Below are 13,967 nucleotides of genomic sequence, written 5' to 3'. Positions count from 1 at the left end.
TGCATCCCAGCCCGGAAAACCAGGAATGCAGCAGCAGCTCTGGCCCAGCTGGCTGCAGAGCCCTGCGAAAAGCCACCCCAGGAAGCGCAGAATGTGGGGGAAGGACAGGAGGCAGTGCCCAGGGAAGAGGGTGCGTTACGGTCTTCATCTTGCCCTAAGGGCACCAGTAGCAGAGAAGGCTAAGCCTCTGCCAGCGGGTGCCAAACTGGTGCCCTGCGCTGATCCTGCCCTCAACACCCGCTGCTGGACTGTGGCGTGGCGGAGATTTGGTGGATTTGAGCACCACAGTGATATAATCAGTACAGAATTTGCGAGACAGACAGACATCCTTTCTAAGAGGAGGAACTTGGGCTCTACTCTGAACTCCTACAGATTGCAGCGAATATGATGTGGGAAAGTCAGTATTGTAAGGACCAGCAGATCTCCTGCCTGGAGGATTTCTGGTTTGTATCTCTCTCTCACACATTTTCCTTCTCTTTATACTCTCAGAAGATATTCCAAGCACATAGTATTCTTTGTTTGCTCAGTTTGTCCTGCTATTCCAGCTCTTGGTTTTCTCAGGATGGGGAAATGATCCCCCAATTGTAATTTCAGACATTACCCTCTGTCTATCCTAGTTTACAAAAGGGACGTAATTCAATTCAGAGTGGAAACATGAATGCAGCTTCTGCCAGATGTTTGTGGATTCCATGAGCTCTGTTTGTGGATACTTCATTAAAGTAATTTTGCTTTTGAAGGAAACGTAAATAGCAAATATGGTTTCAATTGTAAAGAACAATGGAGACTTTTGGGGGTCTGTATTTATGTTGTGATAGCTTTTGTATTGTCAAGATATAAGTACAAATTTTAAGTAGAAAATTCTTCAAAAATTGTAACCTTCTTTTTAGTCACGACAGGGCTATTGTTCCTTCCCAAGTCTTTGTTTAGCCCATTAAACTGATACTGAAACTGAACAACCTTCCATAAATGTGATTTCCCCTCTCCTCTTCCCTAAGGACAAGAAACTTGGACCTGTGAGCCCAGGGTTATTTCCCTTCATCCGTACTCAATGTAGCACTTAGACATGTGCTTAACGTTCAGCTAGTGACACCTATGCACATGTTTGACCCTAATTTTTTAACCAAATCAAGGTTTAAATTTGGAGGCGGCTGATTCAGCAAGTCCCTCACCCTCTCTCACTTAAATTCAAAAGCACATTTCTGTTAATCAACCCCTCACAGCAGGAAAACGTGTGGTCTCCAGCACCCTCTCTTGAGGATAGTGTTATCAAAAAGCCCAGGTTTTGACTGAGAACCTCTAAAAGGCTAAATATCAACTGGAGCCATGACTTTGCAACTCGGATCATAAAGCTGCGCCTGAAATCCTGCTGTAAAGCAACCTACCTTGCCCCGTTCTTCTGGCCAAGGTGTCCGTCACTGTTTCTGGCATTTTATCCTCTCACTGAAGAGGGTGCTGGGTGCTGGCTCAGGCGACTCAGAGGAGCTTTTCAAATCCCAAAGCACATTTCTCTTTTCCACCGTTCCATTCATTCATCAAGGTCCTGCTTTAACTGTTGCCCAGGTGAAGGCTGCAAAGACAAGATAAGACGTGCGCACCGGCACTCCCAGCACTCCGCGCGTCTGAGCGGGAAAGGACCGCTATCTCTCTGCCACATGGACCCGATGCATCGCAGCATCGCTGGCTGCAGGAATTTGTAAATGCTAGGGATGTGTGAAGTGGTGTTATCTAAGCAAACCTGAAAATAGTTGCTTTTTCCAAGCCTAGAGGAGATGATGTTCATGGGGAAAAAAAGCTGAGGTATATCATTTTGCTCCCAGGGATCCTTCTAGTTGGCTGAAAAAAGCATTAGAAGTGTTTGAGGAAAAGTTAGCTACAGATCTATGGCCAGCAATGTCTCCCTTCAGCTTCAGTCAAGGCATCTGCTTGCTTTTCATTTGGCCAGACTGTGACAGTGAAATATCAATATTTGGATAACGTGGTAAAGAAGAAGCTTTGGATTTCTGGAAAGGAGCTACTGACTGCTTATTTGTGCTGCTGCTTCTGCTAATCGGAGGCTGGTTACTGGCTCTCTTTGAGCTCTGAGTATCTGTTTAAACCTGGGGAAATGCAGCACTGCTTTGCAGGAGCACCTTGTTGAGTATTTAGCTCTGTTCTGCAGGAATGTTGTCTACTCTAGCAGCAGGGTAGCCCTCTATTGCCTGCCATGGACTAGCAATAAACCTGAGATGCAAAGCCTGGAGCTGAATTCCCCTGCATTTGTGAGCTGATGCTGTTCATATCTAGCCAACATCGTAACACTTTGTTTAGTCTGGGGTTGCTGATAGTGCTGCTCTGTATTGCATGTTTCTGAGGGAAATACTGCCTTGGCCTGTGTACCCACTGATCATGTGGCACTGTGACCTTTAGCTACTATTGATGGAGCCTACATTAAAAATAACTCATGATTAAAGGGGGTAGAATGTGATTGCAGGTGAGATTTGCAAGAACTTAATACTAGCTTTCTACTACATAGCTCCGTGGGGACCTACACAGGGATTACAGTGAGAAATGTGCCCACATAAGACATTGAAACCAGAATTTTAAAAATGCTGGGCTCTGCCCATCCCTGAGCGTCTTGCTGCCTGCTGAGATTCAGGACCTCAGCACAAGTGTGACTTATTGCAACTGAAGCATCAGCATTCAGACACAGGGTCACAGCGGTGATTTTCTGCGTGATACCAGTTCGGCTGCTCTTGCCTGGTAACAACAGAAAGGGGGAAGTAGGTAGCAATGAGCAATGACACTTGGTCTCACGGCTCATGTGCTGAAGTGCATGCACTGCCCTGTGCATGCGTGACCTTGGGTGAGCTGCTCTGAGGTGGACATGGCAATGCCTTCGGGCTGCATATTCATGTCCAACTAGCTTTGGTGAAACAGTTGAGCAGGTTCCTAAATGCTCCATCAGTCATGAACCTGTATCTCTCTGTGCCTTGGCTGCACATGTGCGGAGGAACAGACAGATCTCGATTTAACTCTCTTTTTTTTCCTGTTTACATTGTAAAGCTACTTGGAGCTTGCACTGTTTGTACAGCCCTGGCCCAACGGGACCTCTCCAGAGCTGTGTACTGCCATATAAATACTGACATAGACTAAAGAAAAGCTGCCTTCTCTGTTTCATGGGCTGCTAGAGATGCTGACACCGCTAATAAAGCCATGCCTTTCACTGCATGCTCCTTACCCCATTCTTAGGATGGGTCCATGCTGCATATGCCCTTAGAGCTTGTTCCCCGAGGTGCCTCTCTGCATGCTCACCCGGGTCCCTCTGCCCTGTCATGCTCAGGGTAGGCATGCCTGGCTGTTCAGTTAATTTTGAAGCACTGAGGGTCCAAGGGGAGCCCGGGAACTGCGTACAGCCCCGCCTGCAAGGCCAAGCCGCAGGTCTGCAGGAGGAAGGCACCGTGCTGTGCCTTGCAGCATTTGGCATGGGATGCTCCCCAGAGAGCTGCCAGCACCTAACTCATTCATCTCTAACTGGTGTTGTCAGTAAGAGTTTTTAAGATTTAACTAATTGACTAAATGTAGCTTTTCCTGTCAGGGCAAATTAGGGGAACCCTTTATGCTGGGTTTCAGCCCAGGAGGCTGGAGAAGATGAAGCTTTCCACATGCATTTGCGAATACAAGGTCACTTTCTCATTCTTTAGGTCAGGTGCCAATGAGGTGTGTTGTGATGGGATTAGGCAGGTGACTGCTGTGAAGTGAGATTGCCCTGGCAGATCCTGCCATGCTGGTGATAGGGCTCAGCTGGAAGAAACAAGGATACCATAAACACTTCTCCAGCCAGCCAGCTAGCCCTGCCAGGTTGAACTGCTGAGAACTACAGCCATCACTGCCTTTGCTGCAGTGCTGAGTGAGAGCTGAAGGCACCCAACAGCTTCCACCCAGCTCAGAGCAGCCCAGCACTGGCAAAGGTACTGGACAGGGCAAGACAGGCTGCAGAAGATGGGTTGGAGGGGCCAGATGCATCCCACTTTCCTTTCCTTGTCCTGGAAAGGAAACCTGTAACCTGGGTCATCACTGTTGTTTCCATGTCTCGCTTGCCCCTGATCCCTGCTCCCTCGTTCTGTAATACCAGGGCTGAGGATAATCCTTCTCTTCTGCACATCTTTCCTCTTCTTCACAAGCAGGTCACCCCATCATCTTGGATGGTAAAGATGTAGTTGCACAAAATACCTGAATGGCCGCTCAAAGAGGAGCGGAGCAGTTTGTTTTCCAGGGAAGATGAGAGATTGGGTGGCAGTGCTTTTGCTGGGTTTCCGGGTGTCCCAGTCGCCCCAGGCAGCTCCCCAGATGCCTCCAAGCATCTGACTTGAGCTGTCAGTAGCCCTGCATTTAAATGACCTTCTGGTTTATGTCATTGTGCTTTGAGGTCTATGGGGACATGGTTTAATAAAACCTTCAGTCTTTGCTGCTCTCTGATCTAGTGGCCAGCATGAGCCAGGGCACTTGGTGTCTAGGGCTGGAGAGAGCTGCCATTGCATTAGTGTAGCAAGGCCCGACCTATGAAACGCCCCGTTTGGTTGTGGTGTTCCCATCTGGTGCACAGCCCTTTTCTGTCTGTCCTGGAGACCAGGCTGAGCATTCTTTAGAGCTGTGTCTTACTGGCATGCAATACAGGCTTTTGGTTATTTAATCGCTGGTACACAAAGCGGCACGAGGTTTTGCCAAGCGCAGAAGTTTTTGCATTATTTTATATTGACAATGTTTTTCTGCTGTAATAATTTGGCTGTGTTTCCTATACATCTTCTGCTGCTACACTGCCTTTCTTTGTGAGTCTCTCTCTCTTCGCCTGTCATACTGGAGTTGCTTTTCTAACGCATTGGCTCCCTAGCCCTGTTATTGCTTTTGGCACTCGTTTTGCATCCCGATTAAGCACATTGGCTCCTGTTTTCTCTATTTCCACATTGGCCTGCTCTCAGGATTCCTCTTAGCACTATATTCTAGCACCGCTCTGTGTTTTTATTTATTATTTATATTGCAGTAGCGCCTAAGAGTCCCAACTGAGCTCGTGGCCTGATTATGAACATGACGTGCATTAATAGAGTCTCTTGATATGCCCTTTTTTTAGTGTATTATTTTCCCTGACCATGGCTCTGTTTATTCTCTGTCAGCGTGACACACTGGTTTCTGGGGTTCAAATGGTGCAGAGAGCTGTGTGTTCAGCTCTTCTGAAATTAGCTTGAAACCTAGACCACAGTTATCCCCTCTTTGAGGCCAGTGTTCTCCTTGCCTGGCACCCTCTGGAAGAACAAGGACACCTCTTCCTCAAGGATGCCCGAGCCGCACCGTGAGCTGATCAATTTTAGCTAATGACATCCAGGATCTGTCTGGACTCTCGTACGTGCCCCGAGCGTTTGCAGCAGTGTGTGTGTGTCCCGTACACCTCCGAGGCCCTCGTGCCTGCTGCACGCACGCGGGAGCAGACGCCGGGCACAGGACCAGGCGTGCCAAAGCAGGCACAGCCAGCTCCGCTCCTCCCAGCATGCATATGCATGAGCACCTGCCTGAGCCTTAACAGCAGCCGGTTCTTTAAATAGCAGGTAACTGTAGCTGAAGGCCTGGAGTTCAGCTGCCAGCAAATATACCCTGCTCTTTGGGAGCAGTTTGGGGCCCAGGACAGCTGTGAGGCACTGGGTGGTGGGTGCTTGTGTGCCTCTCTATTTTGTAGCTTTATTGCCCTGACTGTGACCATGAGGCAGTGTCGTACGCCAAGGGTTAAGGGCAGGGGCAGTTGGAAAAGTGGAGGTTTCTGGGAAGGAAGAGGTTTGCTGTCAGTAAGGCTAGAAGTGCAAGTCTGTGCCTTGCAAAACCCTTGTCATGTAACTATTTCCTGAAAATAAGGCTGTTACTGGCCAGCGTTTCTCCTCGGCCTTTGGGTTGTGGCTGGTAGTTGGTTTAACAGGAATAAAAAGTATTTTGGTGCTGTGTGCTGGTAAGTGGTGAGAAATGAAGCACTGAAGCACAGAAGCGATCTTTTGAGTCCTGGGCTCTCTGCTGCTGTGCTCAACCCAAAGAGGCATAGGTTGGCTTAGCCAGGACTGATCTCATGGACTTTCCTGGTGGCCAAGGCTAGGGTGACTGCTGTATTTTCCAGAGAGACATATACTCTGTGTTCTTATTTTTGCCTCTCTTCTGCTTTTTTTCAGGGTGCCAGAGGGCCTGATGGACCAGTAGGCGAGCCAGGGTCTCGAGGTGTCAAGGTGAATGCCAATGGGTGGCCAGGTTGGCCAAGGCTGTTTTAGCTTAGTTGTGAGATGCCATGGACAGGATCAAGGTCACATCCTCCTCCACAAACAGGGGATGGTCAATCACTCCATGAGGATCAACCAGCAGGGATGAGTCTTTTGTGAAGCCAGAGTAAAATCTGTCCGAAGTTGGCATCAGGGCCCTTGCTGCCAGGGTCTGAGACCACGAATACAGAAGCACTCCATAAATCTAAAAGGGCCTCTGCTAAAATAATGGGGTCTGTCAGAGAACTGGGAATAGCTTTTACTGGCAGTGAGCACGCTTTACTGTTGTATCTAAATGTAGCACAAAAATCAGAGCAATTTAACATAACTGGTAAAATATGACCTAAGGGAATATGTATCTGTTCTAATGTACTTCATGTTAATTAGATCAGAACAGTTAAAAAACACAGGGCAGGAGGCGCCTGGTACAAAGAGAACCTGGCAGATACCCTGCGTGAGCAGACCCTCATCCAAGGTGAGCCTGCTCCAGGACAGGCTTTGAGAGGGGTGCATGGGAGAGTTTCTCCCATTGGCAGCAGTCTGATGTGAGAGTAGTGCAGCAGAGCCGGACCCTTGTCCTACCATTGAATGTCACAGACCCCATGCCCTGCATGGCCCACGTGGCCCTGTGAACGCAATTGGGATGGGGAATCTCCCTTATTTCATGCCCTGCCAGACAGGGCTGTGCCGAGTCTCCTGAGAATCCCAGCCTCCTCCAGAGCAGTGTTTGCTCAAAAATCCTTAGGTCATGCAGCCCATTGCCCACATTCCCTGCTGGGAGGGGTGTTCCTCAGGGCAGGATGCTGGGCATTTGGCCTCTCAAATGCTGCAGGGAACTGGAGGGAACATTTGACACCCAAAAACACAAGAGCAGATGGGCTGGGGCAGAAAAGCATCGCCAATAGAGTTTGCGCTCTTGCCAACATGCATTTGTCTTTTTGCTCTGCAGGGCCGACCAGGGGAGCCAGGCAAGCTGGGGCCAGATGGGCTGCAGGTATGTCCTCTGTGAGAGCCAGTGCCTGCCAAACCTGGCGTGGGGTCAAACCCCCATGGGGGTACCCACACATATGCCGTGCCCAGGGAACTGCAGCCTCTCCTGGCCAGAGCTCCGCAGGTGGCCCAGCACATTCCCGGCTGCTAATTGCTGTAACTGTGTGTTCACAGGGGAAGATGGGTGAGACCGGGGAGACAGGAGCACGTGGCTTCCCAGTAAGTGTCTATCCCTTGTGCTTCCTTTCATAACCTCAGTTTCACGCGAGTCCATACACTTTGGGTCCTGGTCCAGGAGGAGGAACTTGGACAGTGTGTCACTCTTACAGGGCCACCTCTCCGCTCCTTTTACTGGAGTGTTTGAGGTGCACATCACTGCCTAGAGACATGAAAGATTGCTGCGGGGCTGGAGCTGACCTTGGTGGTTTTAATTTTTCTAGGGTATCCAAGGACCTTCTGGACCTCCAGGAGCAAAAGGGGCTCCAGGCGACCCGGCAAGTGTCTTATCACTCACTCTCTCTTCATCTGTCTTTCCTTGCACATACACAGACACTTCATTTCTTTCTCTGTTTATCTCTTCCCCACCACTCATTCCCATTCCCAGCTTCTCTGTCCTTGCCAACTCCATCATGGTCAGAGATGTGAAAGACTTGGCTAGAGTCCTTGGAGGCATGAGGAAAGAGAAAGTCAGACCCCTGGAAAGCAAAAGGGAGCCATGGATCAACCAGGGAGAGTGTAGGATACAGCCTGCAATGGATTTCAGAAAGGAAGGGAGAGAAGAAGGGCAAGGCTGGGTCTGGGACAGGGTCAGATGTAATGGGAGGAGTTGGGCTGGGCTGGAAGGTAGAGCAGAAGTGGGACCAGGAGGGAGGCTGATAGTGTCAGAACTGAGCCCACAGCTTTGAGGGATGCACTGGGAGATGACAGGTGAAGACACAGACTTCAAGGAGGCTTCAGGACCACCGAATCAGGAAGAGGGGTCGTCTCCTGCTCTCTGTGTCAATGGGGACTGACCTGGACTATGAAGGGAAAGGGTAAATCAGGCATTTTCAGGTTGCCAGCTGCAGTTGCTTTAGGCAGGAGCCAGAAAGACGAAGGGCCTTCTGCACTGTTTCTCTGTTAAGGTGCCTCAGCACACTCATTGCTGGCTTCCTGGCCACCTCGTATGTGCTGCATAGCTCCGCTGTGATGCGGGAGGGAACTGGTGTTTTATCTTACAGGCCGTGAAAGTGATGGCCCTTCAGAAATGAAAACAGTTGTATGAAAAGAGCCTTGTGTCTCTGTTTTTCAGGGGCCACAAGGACCACAGGGGCCACCTGGGCCTTTGGGAGAAATTGGGCATAAGGTAGGTCTGATCTTTGCTCCTAATTATTTTCCCCTTGTATCAAAGAGTGGCAGGACTGAGAGGAGTAAATGCACAAAGGTGCATCCCGCCGCACCTGGGGACATGACCAGGAAGGATTCCCCTCAAGTCTGAAAGTCAATTTCCAAAGCAAACAGTGAAAATCAGAAATTCAGGATCATCATTATCATCACAGCCTATAGACACCCAGTTGATAGATGTGCAGACCCATCTTCACAAGAGAAATATTTCAAAGCTGACCACACCGACAAGCATGTCCCAGGCATGGGTCTACAACCACATGAGAGACCACCTTTCTGCACCAGGGTGCAGAGTCAGGGACCAAATACAGTAACAATTCAAACTGAAAACTGGTCTTTTCTTCCGCCCTCACTGGTGCCATTGCTGACAAGACACAGTGGAAGAAGCTCAGAGAAATGCCTTTGCTGCTGACTGTGCTTTTGGGTTGCTGTTGTCATGAGGCAATGGCAAAACACACGATAACCAAAGCAGTAGCAGCTGCCAAACAGTGCCCTAATGGAGCACAGGACATGCCTCCATGGTTTCCCCCTAACTCGTCTGCAGTCTTGGCTTGATTTCACTCCCCTTGAACTATTATAGTCTTGGCTGTTTATACCTGATGTGCCAGTTCACTGTGGGTAGCTCCTTTCCACAGGTCCCAAGCTGTAATATAGATATGATGTTTCACTTGGTTGTGAAAACAGCAGCAAAGGTGCCTTTTAATGCAGTCTACTGCGAAGTGTATGAGTCATGAAAGTTTCCATTCTCATGGCTGCTAGACTGGATGGAGTGAGCTCTCAGTGTGGTAAACCACACTGGGGAGCTGGAAAGCTGCTACCGAGCCACTCTGGATGTTGCCAACCAAGAAAGTACAGAGCTTTAGTCAAATCTGTGACTCTTCCAGGAGCCTTTCTCTGCACTGGCACCTCTGGTGAAACCAAAGCAGGACTTTTGCTTTCATTGGAGCTTGAATTTTCTCATTGTGTGACTTGACCATTTGTTCATATACCTAACATCCACCCTTTGCCCACCTCTGCTTAAATCCTTTTCAGCAAGCTAGGAACTGGCTTTACTCCCTGGGCAGCTGAGTCCTCCCTTGATTATGTGCTTTTTTCTTTTATTTTTAACTGCAAAGAGAAGGAAGATTGTTGTCCGGAAAGCAAATATGATAAGTAAATAAACCACTCAATTCCTTTAAAGTCAAGCTTTGCTGTCCCATCTTTGGACTTGTTTCACATATTCTCATTTCCCATGCTTCCCAGGGGTAGTAGAAAATGTACAAAGATTAAAGCTCCCGACTGATCTCTGTACCAAAGGTATCTAATGAACAAGGCTGCATCTCAGGCTACCCTCTATCACAAGGCTGCACGTGGCAGCTGGGCGCCAAGTAACAGTTTGCAAGGTCATTGTCTCATCTTCGCTCTATCTTTCCATAGATTTCCAGGTCAGCTGCTCATTTTTGGTTCTCTGAGGGATGCCAAGCCCCTCTGCCAGGGTCTATGCTCAGATAGATAAGGCCATGTTATCTCATCTGCCAGCCACTTTCTTTCAGCTCGTACAGCCTGGCAGCAGCCCTGGGCTGTGGGTCTCTGGTCCAAGCCCAGTTGCTGGCATTAGGATGTTTTTTGGCCCATTACAGCCAGAGAAAGTGGGTGACAGATGTCGAGGCTAATCTGGCCAAAGTTTGCACTGGAGGGTTTGGTGTAACCTTGCTGTTCTTGGCTCCCTTTAGCTGTCCTGGAGCTGGTAGCACTGTCAGGCCCTTGCCTCTCCGGGACTGCGGGCCAGTGGCTCAGATCAAGGCTGTGTCGTCTGGGGCAGCTGCTCCTGCAAAGGCAGGGCAATTCACTGGGTGTGCAAACCCTGAGACTGCCTTAACGCTTAGCCCTGGCCAAAACAAGACTGGTGGCACGGAGAATGTGCTCACGCCAGTGGTAATGGAGAAGTGGGGTTGCAGGGAGCATTTTTGTTATCCGCTGTATCAGCCACCTGCCGAACCCTTGTGAAGGGCTTTCAAGTCTAATTCTTGACCTTTTCCCTTCTTTCCCAACTAGTCCCAGTGCTGCTCCCCAGTGTGGTTACTAACCTTAGAAAGCAGAGGGGCTGGAAGGAGTTAGAGAGAGGTGCTTGCCAGAGTTGGCTGGGGAGAGGGGAGGTGTGAGAGACGAGCAGAGCCCTCCCAGGAGCCAGGCACGAAGGGGTACTGGGCCTCTTTGATGCTGCATACCCTGAGCCAGCTCCAGGGAGGTAATTACATTGCAACCAGGGCTCCGCTGTCCCAGGAGGGCTCTGCTAAAGGAATTATATCTTTGATCTTGCTTTCTACTTGGTCATAATGGGTTTTTTCATTATCTTTTTTTTTTTTCCAGGGACCGCCTGGCTCAGTGGGACAACCAGGCCTTGCAGGTGAACCTGGCATGAAGGTAAGAAAAACTCTTAGTGCAATTTCTCTGTCAGACCAGGGAGATAATGGCAACTTTTGTTCCTGCAGGACTGGTAACATTGCAGGTTAACCCTCCAGGAGCCAAAGCAGACAGCATAGTCAAAAAAAGATAAAGCGTATAAAATAAAATCAGGTTAACTTTAAGCCCTTGGTTACAAATTCTGAGCCCCATCCCAAGGGGGAGGCTGTTGGCGCTGAGGAGAAGCACCGTCCCAGGGGTATTCTGCCCCAAGAGATGTGAAGGGCCTTGGAAATAAAGCTTAACTCTTTTGCCTATCCAAAATCTGAGTGGAGAAGGGAGTCCTTGAGACCAAGAGATCCAGGCAGCTTCTAATATAAAACAAGAAGAGTCTAAGACGTCCCAACCTTAAAAATACTCTCAGACATGGTTCTACCACAGTTTCCAAGCCCTGTGGGGACTGAACTCCTGTGATGGTTATGGGGGAAGGGTGCTGTGCGCCAGAGCCATGAATGCACCTTCTTGTCCACATGGAAAGGCCTATAAAAACCATCTCTTTGTTTGAATAAGATCCCTGTGCTGTGCAGCTCAGAGGGGTTTTTATTTTATCCTAACCCCCTTTCCGCTTGGTTTGAAGGTTTGCTCCTGTGTGGAGAGCTTTTGAACAGACTCTATGTGGGGATTAAATGCAATTTCCTCTTTACTGTTCTTCACTCCCCACCCCCAGCCCCATCCTTTGCCATGTTTTCCTTGGCAAATCTTCTGACACTTCACTGGAGCTACTGTGTCTTTGGCGTCCTGATACTGCACGAGTGTTTCAGCTCCCGTGCTCCTGGCTGCCCTCCTCGGGAGCAGCACACGGTGATTTGCACAAACACGCCCTTACCCGCTGTCGGTGCAACACATCCTTGCTGGGGCATCAGAGAGCAAGAGTCCCGTGCTGTTCCTTCTCCACAGCTGGGACATGCTGGGACAGGCTGGAGTTGCTCTGGGCAGACATTGTTTGCAGACCAGTTTGCTTCAGGACAAGGTGTATGGATAGGTCAAACGTTTTTCCCTTTCTGCCTCTGCATTTCCTGAGCTCTCTGCCTTGCAGAGCAGTTAGCTTGGATGGGCGCATGTGAGAGGTAGCTGCTCTACGGCCAGTGTAACCCCAGTACTAAACGGCAGCCTCACAGTCTGTCTCCAAGATCCATTTGTTTGCCAGCTCCAACACCTTCTGTTCGCTCATTTTGGTGCCATCAAAGATTCAAGTTCTTCTCCACCCTCTTCAGTCATGCTGGGCCTCAAAGAGCTGTTGGCTTTCTTCTCCTTCGCTCCAGCTGTGTGTCTGCTGCAGTGCTTTACTGCACCCAGCATGGATGCTTTTCCTGCTAAAGGCCCATGCCAAGGGAATATCTTCTGGCTCTGCAGCTGCAGGCAGCACAAACCACTCCTGGACCCCTGTCCTGTTGGGTGTCATTGCAACAAAACCTGCGAGGCATGCGCTGGGCCTCTGTGAGCAGAGGCGCTGGGGATGCCAAGCCACCCTTTGGACCCCCCAGCAAACTGAAGGGAAGGTGTTCGTGTGTGAGAAGGAAACCAAAAGTCAAAATGAGGGGTGCAATGGGAAGTGCTTCATGCTTGCTGTCGGTAAATGGCTTGTCTCCGTGTCTCTGGTTCCTTCTTCGTAGGGTGATCCTGGCCAGCTGGGAGTCCCTGGAGAGCATGGCCTCGTTGGCCAAAGAGTAAGTACAATCACCTTCTGGTAGGACTCTTCTACTGTACGAGTTCCCCAGAGGCTCCGTTCCCTGTTCAACCACAGCCTGGGCAGACAGACCCTGCTCTGGACATCCCATAACCCTTATGGCCCTTGTTTCTTCTGCGGGTGGTAGAAACACCTTCCTCACAGAGCATGTCAGCTTGAGCTCACCAGCTTACGGGAGCCTGCGTGATGCTACAGTGCTGCTTTGCCAAGTGCTGTGACAACCTTGCGTATGAAAGGGGCAGTGTGGGAACAGACCCATCCTGTTCCCTGGCCGAGCGCCGCCGGGAGGGTGCCGTCCACACCGGGCAGGGAGATGCTGGAGCAGAAGGCAGGCATTAAGCAGGGAAACACTGGCTACACTGTGCACATGTGGGAGGGAGCCAGGGACGGGATGAATGCGTGGATTGAAGCCGGCAGTGGCTCTTGCCCCTTCTCAGGACTAAGGTCAGTTGTTGGAGCAGGATGGGGAAGCCCCAGGTTAAACGAATACAGACTGAGCCCCTTTTCAACACAGGGAAAGAGGTCTTCCCACAGGCCAGCAGCAGGGTCCGTGGTGGAGAAACTATGGCTCAGAATAAAGCAGGAGGCTCAACTGCTTCTCTAACTCCTGGAAGAGCTTGTTCAGTGTTAGGGTATGAGACAGGACATGTGTCAAAGTGCGGGCTGGGCTCCTGTCGCCGCAGCCTGACTCACTGACACGAGTCAGCTGCTGAAAGCATGGGGAAAAAAGCATATTTGGGCACAGACTGAGGTTGCTTGCTTCTGTCTTACAGGGAGAATCAGGGCTGGAAGGGGACAGTGGGCCACCCGGGCCGGACGGTGTCAAGGTAAACTTCACTCTCATGGCATGTTTCAGCTCTTGCACACATCTCCATGCACTTAGGCCCCCATAGTTCCTGAGGCAGGTTGAAGCCAAGGGGATTGTTGGGTATTCTGGGCAATAAGCCTCTGCCAAGCTCCCTCCAAGGACTTTTTTTTTTTTTCCTGCAAGCATACATAATGGACTCCTCCTGTTTCACTCCTCTACCCACATTTTTGGCATCTGATCAGATCTCCAAAAAGGTCAACTTCTTCAAAATCTAGTTTCCGACAATTTGTCTGTTTTATTTGAGTCTTTACAGATTAATTTTCCAACTAATCAGGAACTCCTGGGAAATCAAGAATTGTCCATCACTCTTCCCTGCACCAATGACCAGAAC

General features: G+C 49.8%; 1 protein-coding gene across 5 annotated transcripts in view; it reads left to right on the top strand.

The window, feature by feature from the left end:
* Window positions 1–13,967, top strand: part of COL27A1 (collagen type XXVII alpha 1 chain) — a 214,560-nt gene that overhangs the window by 160,637 nt on the left and 39,956 nt on the right. For all 5 annotated transcript variants that reach the window (XM_064468776.1, XM_064468778.1, XM_064468777.1 and 2 more), the window contains 8 exons: window positions 6,183–6,236; window positions 7,216–7,260; window positions 7,431–7,475; window positions 7,697–7,750; window positions 8,548–8,601; window positions 10,989–11,042; window positions 12,695–12,748; window positions 13,542–13,595. In XM_064468776.1, the coding sequence (XP_064324846.1) occupies window positions 6,183–6,236; window positions 7,216–7,260; window positions 7,431–7,475; window positions 7,697–7,750; window positions 8,548–8,601; window positions 10,989–11,042; window positions 12,695–12,748; window positions 13,542–13,595 (414 nt within the window). The remainder of the gene's footprint in view (window positions 1–6,182; window positions 6,237–7,215; window positions 7,261–7,430; window positions 7,476–7,696; window positions 7,751–8,547; window positions 8,602–10,988; window positions 11,043–12,694; window positions 12,749–13,541; window positions 13,596–13,967) is intronic.

This window comes from Phalacrocorax carbo, chromosome 18, assembly GCF_963921805.1.
Source record: "Phalacrocorax carbo chromosome 18, bPhaCar2.1, whole genome shotgun sequence".
NCBI classification, from domain to species: Eukaryota; Metazoa; Chordata; class Aves; order Suliformes; family Phalacrocoracidae; genus Phalacrocorax; species Phalacrocorax carbo.
This window is presented reverse-complemented; position numbering and strand designations above follow the sequence as displayed.